This window comes from Colobus angolensis, unplaced genomic scaffold (genome assembly GCF_000951035.1).
Source record: "Colobus angolensis palliatus isolate OR3802 unplaced genomic scaffold, Cang.pa_1.0 Scaffold137, whole genome shotgun sequence".
NCBI lineage: Eukaryota > Metazoa > Chordata > Mammalia > Primates > Cercopithecidae > Colobus > Colobus angolensis.
Window position 1 is genome coordinate 1,557,492 of NW_012114455.1, and position 26,577 is coordinate 1,584,068.

General features: G+C 51.1%; 2 protein-coding genes across 2 annotated transcripts in view; one reads left to right on the top strand and one right to left on the bottom strand.

The window, feature by feature from the left end:
- The first annotated feature begins 11,930 nt into the window (after positions 1-11,930).
- On the top strand, positions 11,931-24,155 carry LOC105506536 (hemicentin-2). Its single transcript, XM_011934730.1, has 11 exons — positions 11,931-12,012; positions 13,353-13,979; positions 14,195-14,470; positions 15,903-16,178; positions 16,781-17,029; positions 17,692-17,952; positions 19,280-19,570; positions 19,971-20,267; positions 20,935-21,057; positions 21,493-21,545; positions 23,874-24,155. Exons 1-11 carry the CDS (start codon positions 11,931-11,933, stop codon positions 24,153-24,155), a joined length of 2,817 nt encoding a protein of 938 aa, XP_011790120.1.
- A 2,172-nt stretch (positions 24,156-26,327) lies between these two features.
- CDON (cell adhesion associated, oncogene regulated) overlaps positions 26,328-26,577 on the bottom strand; it is a 60,779-nt gene continuing 60,529 nt past the window's right edge. Inside the window, exon 20 of the mRNA XM_011934632.1 lies at positions 26,328-26,474. The gene's annotated coding sequence lies outside the window, so the exon portion shown is untranslated. The remainder of the gene's footprint in view (positions 26,475-26,577) is intronic.

The following is a 26,577-nucleotide window of genomic DNA, read 5'->3' on the forward strand; positions in this document are numbered from 1 at the left end:
GTTTCACCATGTTAGCCAGGATGGTCTCGATCTCCTGACCTCGTGATCCACCCGTCTCGGCCTCCCAAAGTGCTGAGATTACAGGCGTGAGCCACCGCGTCCGGCCTGCACTTTGCTTTTCTTTCTTGCATGAGATCCAAGAACCCTCTCTTGGGGTCTGGATCAAGACCTCTTTCCTGTAACAAAGTGGCAGTGCTTGCTTATTTTGCTGTGATTCCTCGGGCCAGGATTCAGAAATGGTGGAAAGGACCTAGCAAATAAGTGAGTTCCACATTCCCTAGAGCACTGCTGTCCAGTAGAACTTTCTGCAATGATGGCGATGTTTCATATCCACACTGTGTTGGGAGACAATTCCCCATGGGTCTTGTGCATTTCTACACATTTTTTATTTTTTTTTAGGCAGAGTCTCCTTCTGTCGCACAGGCTGGAGTGCAGTGGCACAATCTTGGCTCACTGCAACCTTCACTTCCTGGGTTCAAGCAATTCTCCTGCCTCAGCTTTCCGAATAGCTGGGATTACAGGCGCAGGCCACCATGCCCAGCTGATTTTTGTATTTTTGGTAGAGACGAGGTTTCACCATGTTGATCAGGCTGGTCTTGAACTCCTGACCTCAAATGATCTGCCCTCTTCGGCCTCCCAAAGTGCTGGCACGACAAGCGTGAGCCACCACGCCTGGCGGCATTTCTACACATTTTGTAAGCAGAGGCACTGCCTTTGTTCTGGACACCTGTCAAGGATTTTTGTGTTAATATGTAACCAGCAGTCTTGGAAGACAATGTCTTCCTCCAGCACAAAGGGCAGATGCTCACTGCACATTGCAAAAGAACCAGGTTTCCTAAACTCAGGGTTCCTTTCTTGTATGGCAACCCACTGTATGTGTGGGTAGCAGTTGGCCTCATTCATGTTGCCCTGTGGGAATTGGAGCTCAGGAAACTGGAGCAAGAAAATGCTGATACTCTGGTTACTGATATTGCTATAAATAATAAAGTTCTTTGTCTCTGACCCAGGAGTTCATGTCTTCTGCCAGCATCCATGAAATGGTCAGACCAACTTGTTAGTTTGCAACTGTGGTAAAATACATGACCCTTCATATTTCTTGACACATCATCTAACACGTGCATTGAGCAGTTTAAACGTGGCTATGTGACCAAAAAAATGAAATTTTAATTTGATTTTAAATAGCCACATGTGGCTAGAGGCTGCCATATTTGACAGCACAGTTTAGAATGCTCAGGCATAGACTGGAAGAGCCATTGGTCAGGGATGCTGTAGAGGGAGCTGTAGGATTGACACTTAGGTGATTTCTAGGTTGTTTTCAGTATTTGAGTTTTGATTCTGCAGCTCTAGGAAGAGTAGCATTATGGAGAGGCCTCGGGTAGAGAGGTGCCCTTTCTTTTTATTACATCCAGAGAGATTTCCTGGTATTGTTGAGAGATGAAAGTAAAGCAAAATGGGGACTGAGTTTGGAGATTGGAGATGGGGAGATGTTTCTGGCATGGAATTTAAGCCTTTTGAAGGAGGCTCGGAGGCCAGAGAGAACATATGGCCAGAGAAGATGAGCAAACCAGGGGTCCTTGAATAATTTACGCAGCCCTGCCCTCCCTTCCTTCCCCCAGCTTGAGAATCTCCCCCATCTCCTCCTGGCTCGCCCAAGTCTCCTTGGACCCGGCTTGGCTTCCCAGGCCTCTGCCCCTCTCACCTCCTGGCTCAGAACAATCTCCTCTTTGATTGCTGGCTCAGGCCCCACTGACTGTCAGGTCATCTGTACCTAATCAGGAGGAGCAGGGGCCTGAAGGATGATAAACGGGGCTTCTCATTTCAATAAAGTTTGTGCAGAATATTAGAAACAGCTGTGAGACTTGGCTGACTGTGCCAGAACCTGTGGGGGCCTAGTGTTTGGGGGAGGAGAGTCGAGATGGAGAACACCAGGGCAGAAGTTTGTTTAAAGGGTGCTTTGCCACCTAGGGCTGGCAAAGCCAGTAAGCTTAGTTCAACACCAGCCCCTGCCCGGAGCCCTAGGCCTGGACCAGCCTGGAGAGTGCTCTGGAGTTGGAGGACTCGGGGCGCGGCCAGGCAGGTCTGGATTACCCAGCAGGCGTTTATTTACCTTTATCGTCATTTATTTTACAAATACCACATAGATTTCTCTGCAGATTGCTTTTCTCACCTAACAAAACATTGTGGAAATCCCTCTAATTTATTCTTTTTTTAAATCATGGTAAAATGCACATAACATAAAATGTACAATCTTAACCATTTTCAGGTGTACAGTTCGGTCGTCTTAAGCATATTCACATGGTTGTGGACCCCATCTCCGGCACTTTTTCTCTTCCAAAACTGCAATTCTATACCCATGAAACAACTCCCCATTTCCCTCCCTCTCTAGCCCCTGGTAACCACCCTTCCACTTTCTGTCTCTGTGGTTTTGACTGCTCTAGGTATCTCATCTAAGTGGAATCCTAGAACATTTGTCTTTCTGTAATGTATTGTTTTAAAAGTTGTATAACATTACATTATATGGGTATGTGTGTATATATATATATATATATATATATACCATTCAATCAATACTAATGGTTTTGCCAATACAAAAATAATGCTACATTTTTGTATGCATATCCTCAAATTCTAAAGCTTGCTTTTTTTTCCCTATAGTATAATTTCTAAAAATTACATAGCTCAGTCAAAGAGATGTATATTTTTAGTTTTCGTATATTTTACCTGGTCCCTTTCTGAAAAGTCTGGGGTAATTCACATATCCACCAGCTGTGATTAAAGGTGGTTTCTTCCTCATCTTCTCCAGCTCTTGGTATGATCATTCTTATTAAGTTTTGCTATTCTGATAAATGAAAAGCAGTATCCCATCTCTAAAATTTGCATTTCCTTGACTCTCAGTGAGGTTCAGCATCTTTCCATAAATGTATTGTCCATTTGGATTTTTCTCTTCCATGAATCACCTATTTCTATCTTTTGCCTATTTTTCTACTAGTTATTTTTCTTTCTTATTGACAGACAGGATTTTTGTGTACCAGAAATTAACTCATTATTGGTGGTACATATTGAAATATTTTCTCCAGTGTATAGTTTGTCTTTTGACTTTACATATGGTATCTTTTATCTTTCTGGGTTTTTTTTGTTTTGTTTTTTGGTTTTTTTTTTTTTTTGTATTTTGAGACAAAGTCTCTCTGTTGCCCAGGCTGGAGTGCAGTGGTGTGATCACAGCTCACTGCAGCCTTGATCTCCTGGGTTCAAGCCATCCTCCTACCTCAGCCTCCTGAGTAGCTGGGACTACAGGCATGCACCACCATACCTGGCTAATTTTTGAATTTTTTGTAGAGGCAGGGTTTTGCGGTGTTCCCCAGGCTAGTCTTGAACTCATGAGCTTAAGCGATCTGCCCACCTTGGTCTCCCAAAGTGCTGAGATTACAGGTGTGAGCCACAGCCACTGCACCCAGCAATATCTTTTTTTTTTTTTTTGTAATATAAAGTCTCACTCTGTTGGCCAAGCTGGAGTATAATAGTGAAATCTCAGCTCACTGCAACCTCCACCTCCTGGGTTCGAGCAATTCTCCTGCCTCAGCCTCCCAAGTAGCTGGGACTACAGGCACGTGGCACCATGCCTGGCTAATTTTTGTATTTTTAGTAGAGATGGGGTTTCACTATGTTGGCCAGGCTGGACTTGAACTCCCGACCTCATGATCCCAGTGGTATATTTTATCTTTCTAAAATTTAAACATCTTATTATGTCTCTCTTTTCCTCTGTAGCTTCTGGATTTTCTATTTTATTTAGAAAAATCTCTTCAAACTGTAGATCATATAGTCTCCTAATATTTTTGCTCATGAAACTGTTTTAAATGTTACATTTAAACTTTCAACTCTCTGAAATTTCATTTTAATAATTTAATGAGGTAGAGATCTTAACCTTTTTTTTTTCATTCAGACATAGAGCCAACTGTGCCTATACAATTTATTAAAGAAACCATAGTTGAATCCACTGGTTTGAAATACCACCTTTATTGTACCCTATAATCCATACGCACAGGGATAAATTTCTGAACTTTGTTCTATTTCTGCCCCACAGGGCTATTTATCTTGTCCTGTACTTTTAATGTACGATTTGATGCCAGTAATTTTATAGTTTTCCTTAGGCCACTTATAATATTTCTTCACTGCTGTTGTTTTCATTATTACCATTATAAAAATTCCTTCCAGCTGTCAGAGCCTGTGAATGTCAGTAACTTCAAAACAGGCCAGAATAAAGCCAAGAAGGGGAGGGATGGGCCCGTTCCTTACCTGCCCAGGTGCCTTTTCAGGAATCAGCAGAGGCAGTGACCAGACAACAATATTAGGTGAGCACCCACTATGCATTCAGCATTGCTCTTACCACTAATGACAAGGCTGAAAGACCAGAACTTCCAGCACTGCGGTAACAAGGTTCTTATTTCTCAGCTCTGGACCTGTATCTTCTATAGTCAGTTTTGCAATGTTGGGCTTGGACCCTGCCAACTCCATTTCTGCTTTGCCCGTCACTAGAGGGAGGCTGCAGGCAGGACAGGAAGTGTGGACAGGCTCCTTCCTGTTTGCATCGGTGTGTTCCCTGTTAGGGCACCCCAGCAACACATGTTCACCCCAGGAACAGCAGGCCCCTCCTGGAGCGGCACCTGGTCCAGTTTGCAGTGTTTCCAACACTTGCAGCTTCATCATCCCCCCTACCCCAGCCCTGCACCCCTACCTGAGAGACCCCAGCACCAGCTGGCAGGTGCCCCTTCCACAGAGGTCTGGGTGCAGGAGTCCTTCCTTCACACCCAGAGACCCCAGCTCCCACTGAGTTGAGCCCCCTCCTCAGATGTCTGGGTCACAGGCTCTGGAACCCTCCTTTAAAACTCTTCCTTAGGGTTCTCCAGCCCTGGAGTGGTAGCTGCTCCTCCAGTTGCAACCCCCAGGAAACCTTACTCTTCTCTCTCCTTACCCTCTCCTTACCCTCTCCTTACCTAATTAACAACTTCATACCTCATTATCAGTTCCTTATGCTGAATTCTCTTTTAGAACTTACTGGTGTGTGGTTTCTGTCTCCTGACTGAACCCCAGTTGACATAGGTAGTGAGGAATTGAACTTTTCTGGGAAGTGAGGGCTGCCTCTCTTGGCCGCCCTGCTGAGAGCTCCCTTCCCTCCTCCATTCCCAGAATTATTTGGCTGATGGTCGCCAAGGAGACGGCTGACAGTTTCCAGTTGCCAAGCCTCGCCCTGGAGCTCTACAGAGACATTACGGAAACTCCCCACTCCTTCCTGCTCCCCAGCCAGGGAACTTGGAGAATCTAGCCAGGTTGGGTGGAGGGCACTGGGAGGGGGTAGAAGGGAGGTGACAAGCCTGAAGATGGAGAGAGCAACTAGAAGTTTCCCTGGTCCCTGGCTTCCCCCACAGACCTCAAAAGTCTGGCCCACCCTTGAAGGCTACGGCCGGCCTGGTGGGCATCCCCTGTACTGGGTCCAGACAGACTCCTACCGGAGCCCTCCAACCAGACCTTCAACTACAGAGAACTCTCCCTATACTGTCATTCCCAGCCTGGTAGCAGCACCATTGCCAGATGGGGCAGAACCCAGGGAGAGCCTGGGAACTGAAGTGCTAGGAGTCTTTCCTGGGGGAAGGAACTGCAGCTGTCCTGAGCACTTTGCTCATATCAGATGGCACTCAAATGCACTGAGAACTAGTGTCACAGCCCAGAAAACAGCAACAACAACAACAATGCTAACAATAATAATAGTAGTGGTGTAGAAGGTGTGACTCTTACTCTACAAACTTAGGTGCACAAAAATATCCATTTCTCTATTTCACTAAAATCAAGTAGAGTTGAGTTCATTCCTGGGGCTCCTGCCTTTTCTCCAGTGTCCCACCAGAACCCGGGGGCTTATTGCTATGTTTTAATGTGTCCCCAAAATTCAGGTCCTGCCGATGTAGTAGTATTAAGAGATGCGGTCTCCAAGAGGTGGTTAGGCCATGAGGGCTCCTCCCCTATGAATGAGAGTAGCTGCCCTTATAAAAGGGCTTGACAGAAGGAGTTCATCCCTTTTTGCCCTGCTGCCTTCCACTATGTGGGGACGTGGCCTTCATCTCCTCTGGAGGATGCCTCCTCTGGAGGCACCATCTTGGAAGACAGCAGCCCTCAGCAGACACCGAACCTGCTGGAGCCCTGGTCTTGGACTTCCCAGCCTCCAGAACTGTGAGAAAATAGATTTCTGTTCTTTATAAATTACCCAGTCTCAGGTATTCTAGTATAGCCTCACAAATTGACTAAGAAATTTAGGAGGAACGAAACCAAGGGAAGGCCTCTAACTGCTGGTCCATCGTGGTGGTGGTTGGCCTGCTCGTTGTCCAAGCCTTCCGTGGGTCTGTGCAGTCAGCAATAGCTCTCCAGTCCTGTATGCTCTGGGGTCCTGGCCTGCTGTCTCCAGACTGTTCTTCTCCCAGGTACCTAGTGACCTCTGACCTATCCCAAACTCAGGGAAATCTCTTCCTCTCTGTTCCAACTGCCCCCAAAGCACTCTCCTTTCTCCTTCTCACCCCTTCCACCACCCAGCACACCTCACACAACTTTCACGAAATTAGGAAGATGTTAACGTCTATGTCAAGCAGGTACAGCTTCTTCCCTCCAAGAATCCCCATGGCAATGCAGGGCTAGAGGCCTGGTGAAAGCAGCATCTGGTCTATTTTTGTGAGGTAGTTTAAGATAATCCAAAGACATTGGGACATCTCATTGCTGAATGTTTTCGTATTCATTAAAAAATAGAAACATTGTCTTACACAATCAAAAAAACTATTCTCACATAAAACAAAATTAATTTTCTAACTTTTGTTTTTTTTTGAGACTGAGTCTTTCTCTGTTGCCCAGGCTGGAGTACAGTGGCATGATCTTGGCTCACTACAACTGCCACCATCCGGGTACAAGTGATTTTTATGGCTCAGCCTCCTGAGTAGCTGGGACTACAGGAACACGCCACCACACCCAGCTAATTTTTGTATTTTTAGTAGAGAGAGAGTTTTACCATATTGGCTAGGCTGGTCTCGAACTTCTGACTTCAAGTGATCTGCCTGCCTCAGCCTCCCAAAGTGCTGGGATTACAGGCGAGAGCCACCATGCCTGGCTTCTAATATTGTCTAATAAACAATTAGTCCCATTTCACAGAGGAAAAACTAAGACATGAAGCGGGTGAGCAACTTGTTCATCATCACTCAGCTGGTAGGCAACAGAGCCAAGATCCCCTGATGTGATTCCAGCTCCCCTCTTTCTTCACATCTCTGCACAGCGGCTTCTACGCTCTTACTAATCCACCACGTGGTTCTCACAACAGCCCCGAGCAGTGTCAGGACGGGCATTGCAATCACATTTTTAACCAGTCAGGAAACAGAAGCCGTGAGTGTTTTGCTCCATGTGCCCAGATAGGGTTGGTTGAGAAAGGGCCCCGGGAATGGAAAGCAGATGGAAGGAGGGTTAGTTCCCAGGCAGAGCTGGTGCCAGAAACTAGGCTTCCTTCCCCGCCGCGGCCCCAACAGGTGCTCTCCCAGCACTGTCACTGCCTGAGCCTCGGCCGGCGTCTGCCTCCCCTTCCTTCCTCTCCTGATCTGTCCACCTCCTGTTCCCAACCCTTCCATCCAGGGCCTCCTTCATTTCCTCTCTGGTCTCTAAGGATCAGTTTATAAAGTGACTAGGCAGTGGCCCCTGCCTGTCCTCTGTCCCTGTTGTCCTCCTTCCTTTCCTCAGCCGTGAGCACAGCTGGGGACACATTGCCTGTGGAGCCTCTAACCCATTTCCTCTGCAGCCCTCAACTGGTCTCCTGCTGGGGTACTGGAGGGCTGGGCTGGCCCGACAGCACACGTGGAGAAGCCATTTGCTCCAGAAGCATCTGCTTCCCTCCCCAGCCCAGCTGTCCCTGTCCTTTCGCATGCTGCTGCTCCAAAGCCCTGTGATTTCAGAATCAGGGTTCAAAATGGTCGCAAGGCCGGAGAGCTGGGTTAACACCCACAGCACAAAAGGAGGGGCCTGTAGGTTGGCTCAGAGGCACAGGGATGTGGTGCAAGACAAACGTCATCTGTCCCTGAGTTTACCAAGTACCCACGGTCTGGTGTAGCTGCTGCCCGTGCACAGCAGAGGGTCCTGGAGAGGAGGCAGCTGCAGGCACCTGGCACTTATTCCAGCCGCACCACTGCCTCGTCCAAAGACACAGGGAGACTCAGGAAGGCACTGCTTCCTCTCAGAAGAGCCACGTGTGCCCAGTTGTCCTCAGGAGCCAGGGGAGGCCCCAAGGGAGCAGTGTAGCAAACGTGCCCTGATACAGGATAAATGTTAGCTGGGGGGGATTCGTGAAACTCAGTAAATAACTGAGCAAGACTTCGAGCATTCTTGTCAGAAAGGAAGGGACTTAGCAGCTCCACAGGCCCCTGGCCAGACTGAGTGAGCCACAGTCTCAGAGTGGACGGGGACAAACCAGAGAATGTCCAAAGACGGGGAGCAACCTGGGGCACAGAAAATCAAGTCACGGGAAGAAAATGGAGAATTTGAGCCCACTCATAAAATATGAATAGCAATGCTTTCTCATGGGGTTGTGGGGAACCCCTAACACATGCCTGGTGTATGTAAGTGTACAACAAATGGTAGCTAGTATTATTTATTTAGGTGGAGAAGAGAAGAGCTGCACACGCAGTTTCAAATAGTGAATGACTTTCATCTGAAAGTGGGATTTGAGTAATTTTACAAAACTTCCATGAAAGAATTCCCCAAGGATAGAAGTGTCAGGGAAGCAGATTTGCATTCAACTTAAAGAGGAAGGCAAGAGCTAACACTGATTCAATGTATCTATGTGCCACACTGGGTGCTTGTGAGGGGCTTAATACTGGTGGTTGTATGTCATTTATAACTTGAACAGGGAATTATTATTCTTATCTTCATTTCACAGGTAATGGCCACAAGACCAAGACAGAGCGGGCTGCTCGACCAAGGTCATGCAGCGCCCACCTGACATTCCCCCAGGAGGAGCTGCAGGGCCTTCTCTCTAGGAGGTGGCAGAGGGGCTTCCTGTGTGCAAAGGAAGGTCCCACCATCCCTTTTGGAACCTCAGCCTGGTCCTGCAAAATTTCACCTCACACTACTGGAGTCTAGGTCCCAAGTCCCTCCTTATAACTCCCTCATTTCTGAGTTCAGCTGCGAGGCCACGCCAGGGACTCCAGGTTGCTCCTTAGTCCACACAGTTGCCTGTCCTTCCCTCCAGGCTGTTGTGAGCCCTGGGGACCCAGGCAGGCTGGGGATGGAGGCCATGCAGTGAGGGTGGAGAGCACAGGCCCTGAGCAGCAGGGGACGATGAGAATCAGGCACCAGAACCTGGGAATCCACAGCTTTACCTGCCCCAGGGCCCAGCTGCTGACCTTGCACAGTGCAGACCGCAGCACCAGGTGACATCAGCGTGGCTGAAGCTCCTTTGGAAGTGAGGAAGGAGGGAAAGAGAGGATCTCTTGTCAGGCCTCCAACCCTGCCACCAGAGGATGGAAAAATCTGACCCCATCTCTGTGCCTTAAACTTAGACGCTCAAGAAACATTTATTCAATTCATTGTTTACGTTCTTTGGTTAAGGGATATAAGTAAGTTTAACAGGCAGGAGCTATACATGCATAATCCCATGCGTCCCTCTCAGGAAAACCATTAAATAAAGGAAGAAATTGAAGCTCAGAGAAGTTCTGTAAGATCCCGAGGTCACACAGTAGTAAAGAGATCAAGGTGCGTTCGCACTACTGAGCTTTCTTGTCTCTCAAAACAAGGAACCAGCTCACCTTGTCTCTCCCAGCTCCTCAGCTCCCGAGGCAGCAGGGACAAGAACCCTGGGCCTGTTTTCCCATTCCAGACACATCTCTTCTCTTCCAGACAGGGGCTGTGGCTCTGCCGTGGGGTTCCTGTTCTGGCAGAGCCGGGGCACAGGATGGGGGGTAGGCTTCACCTCTGTGATGGTCTATTTTGTGTGTCAACTTGGCTAGGTCATGGGGTACCCAGACATTTCAAACATCACTCTGGGTGTTTCGGGAGGGTGTTCTGGGGTGAGATGAACATTTGAATTGATAGAATCAGTAAAGAACATTGCCCTTCCCAATGTGGGTGGGCCTCACCCAATCAGGTGAGGGCCCGAATAGAACAAGAAGGCTGAGTAAGATGGAACTCCGCCTGCCTGACTGCCTGAACCGGAACCGCGGGCTTTTCCTGCCTTTGGGCTCAAACTGAAACCTCAGCTCTCCCTGGATTTCAGGCCTGTGGATAACGGATCTTGGGATTTGTCAGCCTCCATAATCACATGACCCGATTCCCTATGATAAATCCCTTTCTGTATATAATACAGGCTCTTGGTTCTTTTTCTCTGGAGACCCCTGACTAATATACCCTCCCTCCCTGGTTCTCCCTTCAAGGGTCCCCTTCCTAAGGGGAAAGAGCAGGCTGAGGAGCCCCACCTGAGTTTCGTGTTCCTGATGCCCCAGCTGAGAAAAGGCTGGGGGGCTGATAACGCAGGCAGTGTAGACTAACTCCGCATCAGCACAAGCTCTTGCCGCCTCCAGAGGATCCTTGAAAGCGCCTGTGATTCACACGGCTGGAACTCTCCTGTTCTCTCCAGAGACGGGGCAAGCCACCCTGAGCTGGACAGTGATGCCGGATCCCCACACTGTATTCCATAGGAACCTCTAAGGGACTTCTGAGGAGATTCCCAGTTTGGGGAGTGGGGGAATTAAAATGAGTGGCCCATATGGACTGGTCACCAGGGGCAGTCAAACCTGACTCTCAGGGACCACCTGCCATTCTGCCCCATAGCTTAGTTAGGAGGGAACGGGGACTCGAGACCCTGAGGAAGGCATGGAAGGGCCGAGTGAGGGTGGGATAGGGGTCTGTCCATACAGCCTCCATCCATGCAGCCACTGTCCCAGGCAAGTGAGAAGCCAGAGTGCCACAGTGACATCTCTGGGCCCTGGAGGAGTCACCTAGAATTCAAGTCTGATAGCTCCTGTCTTGGCTGAGCCTTGGAGAACTTGAAACCAGACATCAGATCCCCCTTCTCGCTGGGGTTCAGGAATCTCATCCTCCGTCTAACCCTGCCACCAGAGGATGGAAAAATCTGACCCCTTCTCGGGCTGTCATTCAGAGACAGCTAGACAACAGGATATGCTCGGAGAGCTGGAGAGAGGGGCTCCAGTCCAGCTCCGGGGTCCAGACTTGATATTTCAAATCTAGCCAGGAGCATGAATGGTGCATCTGCTGCATGCTGTTCACCCGTGTGTGTGCATGAGCGCATGCGTGGACAGGCATGAAAGGTATCAAACACATCTGGGTGCATGAATTATATCAAAGATTTGTAAAGTACATAAAAAATAAATGTACAGCTTGAGGAACTGTAACCATTACTCAACTCAAGGAATAGCACATTTCAGCACCCCAAAAGCCCCCCGTGTGCTAATTTAAGTCTTGTCGTTTGATATTCATAATATACTCTTTACAACAAAGAAGGTGTTATTATCCCAGTCCTTGTGTTCGGGACTCCTGCGTTGGGCAGGTGATTGGACCAGAAGAGTTTGGGGGTCTTTCTCAACTCTGTTCAGTGACTAATTTTACAACATCCTTGGAGTGAAAACGCAGGGAGCTGGTGGTCCTCTCCCCTGGGTCTGCTCCAGCCACGTCCTGCCCTTCCCAACTCTGCATTATGGATGGAGTGAATCATCTCGTAAATAATTCACGAGTCATCGAGGCACTGAGGGTAACAGGAGAGCAGGGGTGGAGGCATGGGCAGGGCTGAAGTTGGCAACCTGAGCCAGACCACCATCCTCCCAGGGCTGGGCTCTGCTCTGGGTAGAAGGGGCCCACAAGTCAGGCAGGAGCCTCAGGTGGGTGGCCACCAGGGAGATGGGGCCATGGTGGGTCAGAGGGCCCAGCACGACCCGGTCAGCCTCCTGCTGCTGATACGCCTCTGCCTTCTGCACCTGAGGGCCTCAGGTGAGTGATACTCAGATCCCACTCCCATCCCACTATTCCTGCCTCTTTCTGAGGGATCCTCCTTTTGCACTTGTATAGCCATTGCATGAAGTCCATTCAGTCACTCGTCGGCAAGACATTTAACTAGCGTTCACTGAGTGACTACTATGTGCCATGTAGGTGATAGCACTTTGCTTTACCTTGAGAAGCTGGAGTCGTCCTGAGAGCCACTGTGAGGTGGTAAGCTTAGGAGTGGCATGGTCAGATCTACGTTTCAGAAAGTTCCCAGTTTTTGAGGGACATTAGGGCAATCAGGAGATCATGGCTGTAATCCAGGTGAGAGATGCTGGCATCTCAGGCCAAAGCAATGTCCATGGGGTTGGAAGAAATTGGTTTCTGGGTTATATATTTTTATTCTTTTTTTTTTTTCTTTCTTTCTTTCTTTTTTTGAGAAGGAGTCTTGCTCTGTCACCTAGGCTGGAGCGCAGTGGTGTGATCTCGGCTCACTGCAACCTCTGCCTCCTGGGTTCAAGTGATTCTCCAGCCTCAGCCTCCCAAGTAGCTGGGATTACAGGTGTGTGCCACCGTGTCCAGCTAATTTTTGTGTTTTTATTAGAGCCAGGGTTTTGCTATGTTGGCCAGGCTGGTCTCAAACGACTGACTTCAGGTGATCTGCCCACCTCAGCCTCCCAGAGTGCTGGGATTACAGGTGTGAGCCACTGAGCCCAGCCCCAGGCACTTATTTTCATGCAAATTTGCTGAGGCCCTCAGCACTTTATGGCATGAGGCCCACCCTGGCCGCATGTGAGGGGACAGCGGGGAACATGGTACTTGGGCTTAGGCTGCGGTTGAGGGCTGGGCCCTGAGCCAAGAATACCTGTTGAGTGACTTACTCCACAGGAACTGCTTAATGGCTGGTCCCTGACGGACTGGGAGCTCCATGAGAGCAGGGATGGGGGGTTCATTTGTCCTTGTGAGCCCAGCACTCTATGCTTAGCTGAATGAACGCTGGATAGGCTGATGCGGGCGGTGTCCTCTTCCCCTTGCTGCAATGCGACTGGAACAGGGTGGGATGAGCCCAGGGATCCTCCTGGAATCTTTACACAGGGAACTCCAGACCCCGAGCTGCCGGCGGCCATGCAGATCTCCTTATCTCCAGGGCCACCGTCATCACGGGACTGATCATCAGCCTCATCTTGGGGTGCTTGTTACAAATATGGATTCCTGGGCCCTAGCCCCTCACCACCGCGGGGGGTGACCGACCCCATAGTCTGGGGTGACGCCCACGAATCTGCCTTTTGAATGGTCTAGTGGCTCATGAGGAGTGGGGATCTCTGCTCCAGTCCATTCTCTGACTTCAGTCCACCCCTTCTTCAGTGCCTCCAAACAGGACACCCGGCGGCTCCCGCAGAAACTGTCTGTTGCCCACCAACTCCAGAAAAGCTTTTATGTGGTCTTCCTGACCAAGTGCCTGGGCCACTTGGGACTGCAGAACCAAAAAGAGAGGCTCCAGGCAAGGCAGGGAGTGCAGGAGAGCCCAGAGCAGCCCAGAAGTCCTGCTATGCCCCTTCTCTCCCCAGGCCAGCCCCACCAGACTCCCGAGGCGCCTGCAGAGGAGGTGGTGTCTGTCCAGGGAGTGCGAGGTGGCTCCGTGGAGCTGGCCTGTGGCTCTGGGCCTGCCCCACTGCTGGTCCTCTGGAGCTTCACTCCGCTGGGCTCCCTGGTTCCCCGGCCTGTTGCTGTCACCGATGGAGCCACGTCCAAGGTGGAGGCCATCGCCTCGGCTCTGGGAGTCGTGAGTCTGAGGAACGGCAGCCTGGTGCTGGGGGAACTTCGAGAGGGTGCCCGCGGCCACTTCCTATGCCAGGTTCTGCACGTGACTGGTGGCCAGCTCCACACTGCCTACTCCCACCTCACGCTGGCTGTGCTGGGTGAGGGCCTGGCCCCAGCTGCAGCTGGTCCGCGGGCTGCTTTGGATGTCTCTGCATGTGTGCTGCCCATTCCCTTTGTGTGTGTGTGGGGGGGGTCCAGGTTCTAAAGGGCGCCCCACTCCAGGGACTGAGGAAAGCTGGGGTGATGAGGACGAGATGGTCAGGGTGGGTGGGCAGGTGAGTCCCCAGCCAGCAGGGGTGGGGGCGCCAGACACAGCCGGGCATGTCCTGGGTCTGTAATAACACAGCGGGCCTCTCCCTCCTCTGGCCAGTGCCAGTGTCTAAGCCTCAAGTGCGGCTGAGTAACCCGTCCCCTGTGGAGGGAGCCTCCGTGGTGGCCACGTGTGCAGTGCGGGAGGGCACAGAGCCTGTGACCTTTGCCTGGCAGCATCAGGCATCCCAAGGCCTTGGAGAGGCCCTGGTGGGGGTCACTGAGCCACTATTCCGACTGGACCCTGTCAACCGGACGCACCTAGGCTGGTACATGTGCAGTGCTCGCAACTCCGTGAACACGCTGAGCAGTGACGGAGCCTTCCTGGACGTCATTTGTGAGTCAGACTGTGGTGGGGGAGCTGTCAGGGCTCACACTCACCTCCCCATCCACACTCGGGTTCCACACCTCAGAACTCTCCAAATCCCTCCTCTGCGGCAGTGCTCCGCCCTCTAAAAGTCTTCAGCAGGCAAGAGTCACGGGGTGCTGTGCCCCTGGTGTCCAGTGCAGCTCTAGTTCCAGGCTGTTAGCCTTTTTAAGGTCATGGACACCCTTTTCCAGGAAAACGTGCGTACATTCATGCTTACAATCTCACTCGCGATTTCCCTGGCAGCCTGGAAAGTCTGCCTTTAGGTTGAGCCTGGAGGGCTCTCAGAAACCAGCGGGACCCCAGGAGACAGGGGGTGGGGCCACAGTGGGAGGAGAGGGCAGCCAGCCTGAAGTGAGAAATCAGGAGCCCTGGGGAAAGATGAAGGCCGGGGTGGCCCAGAGCTCGCTGTCCCACATAGCAGCCACGCATATGTATCTTCGGTCACTTGAAATGGAGCCAATCCAAACTGAGCTGTGCTGTATGCATGGAAGGCACACTTGATTTTGAAGATTTATTCCAAAAGAAAGAATGTAAAATACCTCATCCGTAACTTTTATATTGATTATATATTGAAATAACATTCTGGATATATTTGGTTAAACAGTAAAACACCTATTGGCGGTTTTTGTTTTTTGCTTGATTGGGTTTGGTCATTTTTACTTAAGATTTGGCTACTAGAAAATGTTAAAAAAAAAAATTCTGTGACTGGCATCCGCCTATTGGACAGTGCTGGTCTTAGACATTTTAAGGAGCAAGGACAAATGGCATCCTATTTATTGGTCTTCACGGTGGTGGTTTGTGGAAATTGTGAACTGGGGACTGTTGAGGAGGCAGGTGAGCAGGAGAGTTCTTGAGAAAGAGGCAGGAGCAGACTGGAAGCAGGCAGAGAATTCAGAACTCCTTGGGAGTCAGGGAGAGCTTCGAAGATGGTGACCCCGAGCTTGGAACGCAGGAGAGAGGGGAAGGTGGAGTCCAGGGAAGTGAAAGGGGGCAGCTGCTGGGATCGGGCTCAGGGATCGGCTCAGGGCATCATCCCACTGCCGCATCTTACTTCTGCAGTCTACAGTGGCTGCCTGTCTGCTTCCAAGAGTCCCTCAGTCTCAGGCACATGAGGAGCACTGGTCTGCTTCCTCTCTTCTGCCCCACCTTGGCCCAACCCAGGAGTCCCTCGAGGAAGCGCCCACAGCCCAGGGCACTCACCTCCACACATAAGCCCTGTGCAGCCTGGACTTGCCCATGGTCCCTGGACTCTGAGCTCCAGGAGGGCCTGGCCTCCGGGTGGACACAGGCCGGAGCATACTGCATGCCCCCAGGATTGATGCATACATTCAGAGATGAGCATGTGCGTGAATGAAGGAATGAAGTTGGGGAGGTGTAACCGGCCTTCCTTGCTCTCCAGATGGTCCTGACAAGCCTGTGATCACCGTGGAGCCCCTGGGACTCGCTGAGGAGGGCTTCTGGGCCAGTGAGAAGGAAGAGGTGACCCTGAGTTGCCTGGCTGCCTCCAACCCGCCTAGTCACTACGTGTGGCTCCGTGACCATACGCAAGTCCACACGGGGCCTACCTACGTCATCGCCAGAGCGGGCCGTGTCCACACGGGTCTGTACACCTGCCTGGCCCACAACAGCTACCTGGACTCCCGCACCCAGACTACTGTCCAGCTCACCATCTACTGTGAGTATGGGGTCGCGTGACGCCCAGACCTGGCCTGGGGACAACTCACGCTGGAGCCTTTGTGGGTCTGTTCTCAGGCAGACCAAGCTGCCCCGTGGAGCGAGCCGAAGTTGCTCTTGTTGGAGGGATGTCTCTGACCAAGTGGAGTTGGAGGGCAGGGAAAGAGGATAAGAAAACCATGGGAAGGGGAAGGGAAGGGGGAAGCTACCGACACTACATAGCCTCCCGCCACTAAGTGATTATTCCCATGGCCCTGCGGACTGAACTGAGGCACAGAGAAGGGCGATGGCAGTGAGGCAAGGTGTGCTGGCTCCTGGGTGCCCAGGGGCAAAGATGAGAATGGGAGATGGGGCCTTCCATGGGGCCTCTGGGGTTCCTTGGGGACTCTAAACTCCTGTACACTTGGTAACCTCCCGCCCCTCACCTGAGGGCTCAGCCTGTTCCTCACCAGCCCCTCAGAGAGCCTCAGTCTTTCCCCTGACTCACTTCTCCCTACTCCTCTACCCATTGACACCCCTGGCCTCCAACCCCCCGGCCTGGGCCTGGGGCCTGCAGGGCACTGGCAGTGGAGCCTGCGCCAGCCTCACTCACTCCCCATCCAGATCCCCCTGAGGGACAGCCCTCCTGTGCAGTGCATCCCAGCCCCGGGGCTGTGACTCTGCTCTGCGCCTGGCCTGGAGGGCTTCCGCCTGCCCAGCTGCAGTGGGAAGGGCCCCAGGGACCTGGCCCTACTGCCCCCAGCAACGTCACCTGGAGTCATGCAGCCGCCCAGCTCTCCAGTGGCAGCGTCTTCACCTGCACTGGCCAGCACCCAGCCCTGGCACCGCCTGCCCTCTGCACAGTCACGCTCTGTGAGTGCACACAGGACAGCCCAGGGCTCTGACATTCCAGGCAGAGTGTGGGTACAGGTCAGGGGAGAGCAGGGGGGGCCTGGGATCTGGGTGGCGCTCCAGACTGCAGGCTCCAAAACACGCCATGTAACAAGCAGGTGGGCGGCACTCAGCTCTCAGTCCCCATCTCCCATCTTTCCCATCCACACTGTGCTCTGTCCCCCTCGCTTTGGGCTTGGAACCCTGACACCTCCCCACTGTCCCTGCCTGCAGGGTTAGCAGCCTCTCATCGCCCCTACACCGCCGTTCTACCGCTCTGACGCATGTTGGGCTTGAAATTTGCCTTCAGCATTCTCTCTGCCAAGTGTGCAGAGAGAAACTCCCAGCCATCAGCCAAGACAGAGCTCAGAGATCATCCTGTCCTCTTTCTGGAAGCCCCAGAGAGCTTGTCTTTCTGTCTATATTCTAGCACACATTAAATCATAATCATTGTTTAATGTCTGTTCCCACCATTTCCCTGGCACATGATCAGCCATCAATAAATGATGAGTGTGTGAATGAGTGAGTGACAAAGTGATGAAGGAAGGAGGGAGTGAAGGAACAAATGAAGGAAGGGGGATAGGGCGGATGTGCCAAGCCCTTCCTCCTTCCACAGGGCCATGCTGAGCCATCATTCTTTCCAGGGGAGCCTCTCGGGAGGCCCACCTGCTGGAGCACAGCCACAATGGGGCACCAGTTCATCATGCTGAGCTGTGAGTGGCCTGGCGGCGAGCCCCCCGCCACCCTGAGCTGGCTTGACGAACAGCAGCAGCCCCTGGGTGGTAGCAGCTCCTCGATGGCCGTTCACCTCCTGCAGGCCCAGGAAGATCTGGCTGGCAGAGAGTTCACCTGCCGGGGCACTCACCTGCTCAGGACCCCTGACCCCCACTGCCACCTCCAGCTGGGTGAGTAGGGGCTAGCGAGTTTGTTCTGGGACTGGGACGGGAGGAGCAACCCTTTGGAACCAGGATAAAGAGATCTTGGGGGGTGGTTGTGCTGGCATGGAAAGCGAGTCAGTGAGGACGGGGAAGCTAGGAGGTAGGTAGGAACTGAGCTCCCAGGGACTCAAGTTTTCTTTGATCCATAAAATAAGGGGCTTAGGCTAGGTCAGAGTTATATAATGAAAATATAATGTGAGCTATATATGTGATCTAAAATATTCTAGCAGCCACATTTAAAAAGGAGAACAAGTGAAATACTTTAGTTAACTCAATATATCCAATATGTTATCATTTCAACATGTAATCATAAAAATTATTAACAAGATATTTGACATCTTATCTTTAAAATCTGGTATATATACAATTACTGCACATCTCAATCTGGCCTGGCCACATTTCAAGTTCCCATATTGACCTGGCTGGTCACTACAATACTGGATAGCACTGATCTAGGTGATGGCGAAATGTCAATTGCATAGTCTTCATTTACATGGATTTGTGTAAGAGAGATGCCTGATTATACTGTTGATTTGCATTCATGTTTCCAAAGTCAGTTCTTTACCTCTCTTACTCTGGTTTTGGTCTGGTTCCTCCTTGTCTTCATCTGGCTCTGCCAGTCTATTTACTGCAACCAGGAAAAAAGAATTACATATCAAAGTAAAAAAAAAAAAAAGTGAGAAAAGCAAACAGAGAAGCTGTCACATACAACAGTTCTCACAGAATGGTTTACCTCTTGGTCTCCAAAGGCTTGGTAACCAGCATGTTCTCAGGGCTCTAAGGAGGCCTCAACCCCAAATATTTCCTTCCCTATTACTCAGTCTCAGGACCGGAAATTCCATTGTAGGAGATTCATTGACACCTGAGAGTCTGGGTCTTTAATAAGTCAGTCCATAAAATCTGAGCGCCTGCTATGGGCCCAGCGCTACGCCTGGAGCCAGCCAGGAGGTGGGGGCCGCTAGTGGGAGGGAGGACAGGTGCTGGAAGGGGCTGTTCATGCAGAGACGAGTAAGGCAGGGCCCCTGCGTGCAGGAGCTGAGGCTAGGGTGGGGCAGGGAAGGAGCAGGGAGGAACACTGCTGCTTTTATCCTGTATCAGCAAGCCCTGGAGCACACTGCGACAGGAACTTGGCATAGAACGGGAACGTGAAAAGAAAGCAGACTGGCCCCAGACAAGCCTCCTTATCAACTCTGCAGCACTCCCGCTCCATCTCCTCTCCATCCCTTCCAATGCTGGCCAGCACCTTGTCCCCAGGCCCTCCCACTAGCCAGCCTCATCCTCTCTGTCCCCGCAGAAGCCCCACAGCTGGACGTGGCTGAGCCCCGCGTGTCAGTGTTGGAGGGGGGAGAGGCCTGGCTGGAGTGCTCTCTCCGCGGGGGCACACCACCTGCCCAGCTCCTCTGGCTGGGGCCTCAGCAACAGCAGGTGGACCATGGCACTTCAGGATTCATGCTGCACCCTGAGGGTGCCCAGCTGCGCCTGGGCATCTACGATGCTGACCCGGCACACCACAGGGGCACCTACCAATGCGTGGCCCGCAACGCCGTGGGTAACAACAGTCGGAGCGTGCTGCTGGAGGTCCTGAGTGAGTGAGGGGTCGAGTGTGTGTGTGTGGTGAGGTGGGGGGCCGGGAGACCAACAGCCACAGAGTGCTTTAAGTGGAAAGGCACAAGGATTCCCCACTCTAAAATGTGAGCGCTTGAGCTTCCTTGGGCATAGGCAGGACTCAAGAGCTAGATGGGCAACATGTGCGTGAATCTGGTACACTCATGGCAGACAGAACGCCGGGCAGGCAGCATCGCCTCCCTTTCACTTTATACATGAAAAAACTGGTGGGACAAGACAGGGCTTCTCAGGTCCACAGACCCCAACCCAGTGCCTTTTCCACACAGCCAGGCTGCCTCTCGACAGGAGCAAATCTGGGGGCACAAGCTCACGTGGTTGCAGGTATACGTGTGCCTCTTTGTGTCCCCACCCTCATCCAGGATATCCAGCTCCTCCCAACGTCACCATCAGCCGCCTGACCTACGGGAGGCACCGGAGAGAGGTGCAGCTTCAATGGGCCATCGCAGGCCCCGGGAACCTGACAGGCTTCCTGGTGCAGCGGAAGGCCAGTGCCCTGGGCCCAGGAGCTGGGGCGTGGGAGACGGCAGCTAGTGACATCGAGCCGGAGAGCCGAGGCCGGCGGCTGGGAGGCTTGGACCCCGGGGTCCTTTATGCCTTCCGCATCCTGGCTCTGAATCACCACACTGCAGGACATCCCTCTGAGGTGAAGATACCAGGTGCCAGCTAATGCCAGGGAGGGACTCACCTTTTCTCCAGAGCACTGGCCCCTGGTTCATCTTCCTCTTCACAGAGCACCCCCTCCTCTGTTCATCTGCTCCCTTCCTACTGAATTCTCCCGTCCCCAGCCCGCCCTCTTCTCCACTCTCCCCTCAGATAATCTCCACGGCTCTTTCCCGTCCCTCCCTGTGGGGCTCGGGAGGCTCCAGGCTGAGGGTTAGGAACCCTAATTCATGTGATCAGAAGAGAGAGGAAGGAAAAGGTGCTGGTGACTGAGAACAGGAGCCCACTCTGTGCCTCAGTTTCCCCTCCAGGGCTACAGGCAGGCTCTCGGCTTCCTGCTGCCCCCTCTCCATCCTGGGAATTCCTTATTTCATGGCATACTCCCCTTCAGCCCCAAGCCACCAAGATAACCAGACTTTTGCTTTCTGCACCAGAAACGGGATTTGGCAGGAGAGTCAAACCCCACAGCACTAGGCAGACAGAGCGCCGCGTTCCTTGGGAGAGACCTGATCTCCGGGTTCTCTGGGTCCCCCATGTCAGCTGCGGGGGGAACTGGATGAGCAGGGCACCGCTTCTCCAGAACCCTAGTGGTTCCCTACAAGCCACTGTGGCCCAAGTTCTGCAGTGGCTCGAAACCATGTAACCTGTGCTCTCCCCTCCTAGCGGACCCCCCCTTCAGTGCCTACCCAGCGGTGTTGGGTGCAGCAGGCACAGGAATGGTGGTGGCAACGGTGGCCTGTCTACTGGTGTTCCAGTATGCTGCCCGGCACCCAGAGACTTTCCCCTGTGAGTGGGAATGGGAAGGGAAGGGCTGCTTGACCCCACAGGGTGGCCAGACCCTGAGCTATCCAAAAGAGAGCTGCAGCACTCCCGGGGGAGAAGAATCTAGGCTCTTCCTTAATTCTGACCCTCTCCCCAGTGCTAGATGTTGCCGTTCAGGGCTCAAACCCCCAACCCAGGCACCTGGGGCCATCCCCTTCTGGGTTCCTGAGGCCCTAGTACAGAGCCCATTGGGAAAGAGAGGGCCGTTCTCCTGGGATCTCTGCTGGGGTGGCCAAGTAATGTTCCTTTTCTTTTCCTTCCTACAGGCCTTGGTCAATTGCTTGTTCCCATGTGAGTGTGGAACCCCAGTCATCCTGGGGGCCAGGGCTTTCCTCCAGCTGGAAAGGAAAGCGAGGGAACTGAGTTGCCACTAACTTTACTCTCCCACTTCACTCTCAGGGAGCAAAGGCACCAACAGAGGGGCCCCAGAGAAGATGCTGAGGTGCAGGCAGGTAAGCACGACTATATCCAGAAAAAGACGACTCGTGTGCAAGGAGACCAGTGCTGGGTGCTGAGGGTGACGCTTGGTCTCTCTTGAGCTCTGGGAACATCTGGACACTCCCAAGGCATCTCTGTTCTTTGCCCACATACGCTTTTCCTAGGCCTTGAAACACCAACCACCACCCCAGGTTCGGATCCTGCACAAGAAACCGCGGATGCTCCAGTGAACGTCACCATCACAGTGACTGCAACACCATGAGGTCCAAAGAGGAAGATGCAAATAGGCTTAGGGAAGGCAGGTGGGATTTGGGAAGAGCAATTCTGTCAGACTTTGGTCGTAAAACCAACGTAGCTAAGACACCAACTACCACTTTCACTTAATACCCAGTCTTTCCAACTGGTGCGAGGCCCTAAGTGACATGGTTACAAGAGAAGCCCTGGCCCAGCTTGTGGAAGACAGAGGTGGCAGGAGGAGGAGGAGGAGGACCCACAACTGGGAGAGAAGGATCACTGGGTGTCTGAGGGCAAGTGACAGCCATGGTACTGGGAACCGTCTGTGGTGCTACAAACGTATGAGCAAGCTAGCTGCTTCCAGAAAAAAGTCTGGATGGAGCAATTCCTAAATAAATCAGAGCTGATGTTCATGCCAACGGAGGGCTATTTCCATTGCAACTCCCGCTGAGGGAGGCCGATGGCTGGGTCCCAGGTGTGGCCAGTGGGGAGAAACAAGGTGTGTAGGTGTGTGTTCCTTCGCTCAACCGTAGCTTAAGAACATCACTGACGCTGCAGTGGCCCGACTCCAGGAGTCCCAGCCCACGAGATACAGAGCGGAGGTACTGCAGATGTAGCTTCCCGCCCCCAGGCTGGGGGAGCTGGCCCACAGAACACCGGGGCTGTTCCAGAGTCACAATGTCAGCCGCCAGCATGACTCACTAGCTCCAAGTGTGTGTGTGTGTTTGTGTGTGTGTCTGCAATCTGGGTGAAAACACAAATGAATGCTTGTTCAACTGACTAGAAGACTCGGGACTCCAAGCCGCCTCTGCAGGAGACACAGATGAGAAGAAACGGCAAGAAAGCCAACGGGTGACCCGCCAGCACAAGGGAAGTGGCGCCTGAAAGGAGACAGAAAATTGAGAAACTGAAGAAGGTTCTGTGGTTCTCACAGAGTTAGACTTTATTAGATAAGGGGTTTCAGCTACCCTCAAAGCTCTCAGGACTGGGGCTAGGGTGTAAGGAAGGCTTATTTAAATATGGGAAATAAAATACAAAAGGGCCACACCCGATGCAAAAGACTTTGTTGGCTTTCTGGTCAGAGATGTCTAGAGATGTGTATCTTCTTAGGGCAGTAAAACAACACTTTTTCACAAGGCTAAATCTCTATACTGGAGTTCATAACAATGTGGCCCTAGGTTAACGGTAAAAATAGACCATGTGTGAGGCAGGACCGCTCCCCCTCATCCTTCCAAGCTCCTCTCCTACCCACCTCCCTTCCTTCCAAAGAAATGCAAAGCTGCCCCGAGGAGCTGGGCCTGCCTCCACATCGCCCCCCAGGCTCAGGCATGTTCTCAGCCTCCCCTAAAACACTTGCCCAAGATCCTGCTCCTTCAGGGCCTTGATCTCTGCAGCCAGAACAGAAAGGGTGTGCACAGGGGGAGTTTCAGGGGAGGACAGGGGTGGAGGCTCCAAAGAATTTCAGAGGAAGACATGCGCCCACCCCAGTCACAAACTATAAGCAGCATTGTACAAACAGGGAGTAGCCCCACCTTCAGGGGCTACGCTATATGAAAGCAGCGTTCTCTTTTAATATAAAATCATGTCAACCAAATAAAACCTGCCAAAGCTACATCATTTAAAATATGTACAGTTTCACACATAACATTACAACTTTAAGGAAAATCAAACATACTTTTCAATATGATACAAAGCATGCATCTCAAAGTCATTACTTTAAAAGAGAGCAACACAGGTAAAATTCAATTCTAAACTTCACTTCTTGGCAGTACTGTAGCTGGAATGAGATCTGTGGCACGATCAGCCCAAGACGGATGCACCGAGTCTTCATAGACTCATTTGACAAAAACAAAACCCAGAAAGAAAGGCTTTTGCTAAGAACACTGCAAAAGGTTTAGAACACTGCCATTTCACTTGCACCCTGGCAGCACCTGTCACCAGACTGTCAGTGCAAAACTGAAAAACATTAAAAGGAGATAGTGAAATGATACGGTGGGAGCAGGGCAGTTTAACGCTAAAACAATCACACAGGATTCTAGATGAGAAGGAACGTGAAGAGGCTTGACCAATTTCCTGATCACTGAGCACAGTAAAGCTCAAATTTCCAGGAGGTGCAGACGGGCGCATCAAGGGGAGAAATGTGGACTCCTGGAAGACGAAGTCATAAGCAGAGCTCTGCCCACAGAGGCCAGAGGGCAGCTTCTCCGGCTGCGGAGCTGGAGCCTCGGAGGAATTCCACAGCAGGGACAGATCACAGCAGACGGAACGGGACTGGTTCTATCCAAAGAGTGAACCGCCATGCTTGTGGAAAGCAGGATGGAAAAACGGGAGGAGCCCAGATTATGGCTCCAGATAAACTGGGTTCGCACTCAGGTCCCATGGCTCACTGAGTGACTTGGGGATTTTAATGTCAACTTTGTACATGTGTTGTGAGGGTTAAATGAGTTAACAGTAACAAGCACCCAGCACAGTGCCTGGCACACAGCAGTTATTCGACACATGTTAGTGCTCTCTCTCACACTGTACCATGTCCTCTCATTTCCCGGTGAAGTGACATTAGGTAGGACTGTTTGGGTGCCTGTGCAGGGCAGAAAAGTTCAGAGCCAACTCATGCTTAGGGAGAACTCATACCGCCTAAACATAAAGGCAATTATATATATATATGTGTGTGTATATATATATATATTTATATATTTCAATATATAAAGGCATTTTTTATAAATAAAATACAATAAAAAGAATAACACTTAAAACAGCGTTACTAATAATATAAATAAAGCAGTCCACAATGAGATTGTCCTAAAGGTAAAGCCATTTTCTCTTCCCTGTGGACAGATCCCATATTCAAACTCAATCTTTAAAAGCAGTTCATGACCTAAGGCTCATGCTAATACACCTGTTTCCTGAATCAAAATGGCTGTCGTCTATGGACATCGACTCGCCTGTTTTCTAAAACGCCCTTTGTGACAGCACTGCTGTAACTTGATTGGCTAACACAGGGTATGTTTTCAGATTCTGCGCGCTGGGACTTTGTCCTTTGCTAGTCCCAGAAATAAGGGACGCAGCTATCCCCCTCCGGAGCTAATTGCATCGAAGCAACATGAAGAATAAATCCAGTATACTATAGGCACGGACATCTGGAATGTAGAACGTGGGTCTACAGCATCCCTAATATCTGACTAGGGAATTACATTCACTACATTCTACTGGAAGTAACTCTTGCATAGTGACCCAGCTTAAACAAGCACATTTTCACTAACAGTTCTATTATAAAATATATAGACATATGTAAGGGAATACTGATGCATTTATACAGAAAGTTGGTTAACATAGTATTATATTCTATTCCACTGCGATTTCTGGGAAACTAACATTTCTTCACTTCTGCTGGAATTGCTTGAGTCTATATAAAGAGAATAATTTTCTGTTTCTTTCCCCAAAAGGATGCATAATGCAAAAAGGAGCAGTGATCCTTGAAAGCTTGACTCAAGCTATGAAACACACTGATATAATTATTGCTTTTTAATGTGAAGAGCCTTCCAAAGGCAGCTGCAAATGTCCTTGTCACGCAGAGGCAGCCATGGTCAGGAGCTCTGCTGACCAACGCTTTGGGTGCCTGTTTACAAGGGTGACATTCTGAAAGAGGTATCAGGAAATTTCAGGAAAAAAAAACCCTTTTCTTCCGACGTAAGTCTTTTCTGACACTCACCCCTGCAGGCAGCTGCCTATGTTGGAGGTGGGGGATGACTAGTTTCAGCATCAGGGCACCATGAGCATATTCCTATGCTAATCCAACAGACTGGAGAGCTCCCATCAAGACGGGCTCCCTGCAGCCTTCCCCTTTCTTTCTTCTAAAAATGTGTATCTTTCTCGTCAAGCCACCACTTAATGTCTTATTTTGTTCCTACTCCTAGAAACAGTTAAAAAGAGCCCCATAGTAGCCATTTGATAAATAAATGGAATTTGAAAGCAGCGGGACACGAGGCATTATTTGTCTCTCTGGCCTTGGTTTCTTTTCTGCATACTGCCAGAATTCATCAAGACCTTACACTCCACCACGTCCACAACACGATGACTAGTACCCAGCAAATGAACGTCACTTGTGCCCACGTGCAGATAGAAAGTCAACAGGTCACATTACCACTTTTGTGGAAGGTACTCTTACAAAATTCGCCAGCCACGTCTGCTATATAAACATGGGTCACAACTGCAGTTGACTTCAAAGTGTTCTCAGAAAGTCTGGTAATACAGGCCAGGCGTGGTGGCTCACGCCTGTAATCCTAGCACTTTGGGAGGCGGAGGCAGGTGGATCACTTGAGGTCAGGAGTTCAAAACCAGCCTGACCAACATGGTGAAACCCTGTCTCTACTAAAAATACAAAACAATTAGCCGGGTGTGGTGGCAGGTGACTGTACGCCTGTAGTCCCAGCTACTCGGGAGACTGAGGCGGGAGAATTGCTTGAACCCAGGAGGCGGATGTCACAGTGAGCTGAGATCAGGCCACTGCACTCCAGCCTGGACGACAGAGCAAGACTCCATCTCAAAAAAAAAAATGTCTGAGAATACACTATTAAAAGACCATTTTCTACCTGAAAACCCAGCGGGTGGCAACCTTCAAGTGGCCCCTGCATTCCCTCCCAGCCAAAATAGCCAAGAGATGGGATCCTTTGCATGAGGAGCTCTTGCTGTCACTGTAGCTGTTAGAAAACATGGAAGGGCCGGGCGCGGTGGTCAAGCCTGTAATCCCAGCACTTTGGGAGGCCGAGACAAGCGGATCACGAGGTCAGGAGATCGAGACCATCCTGGCTAACA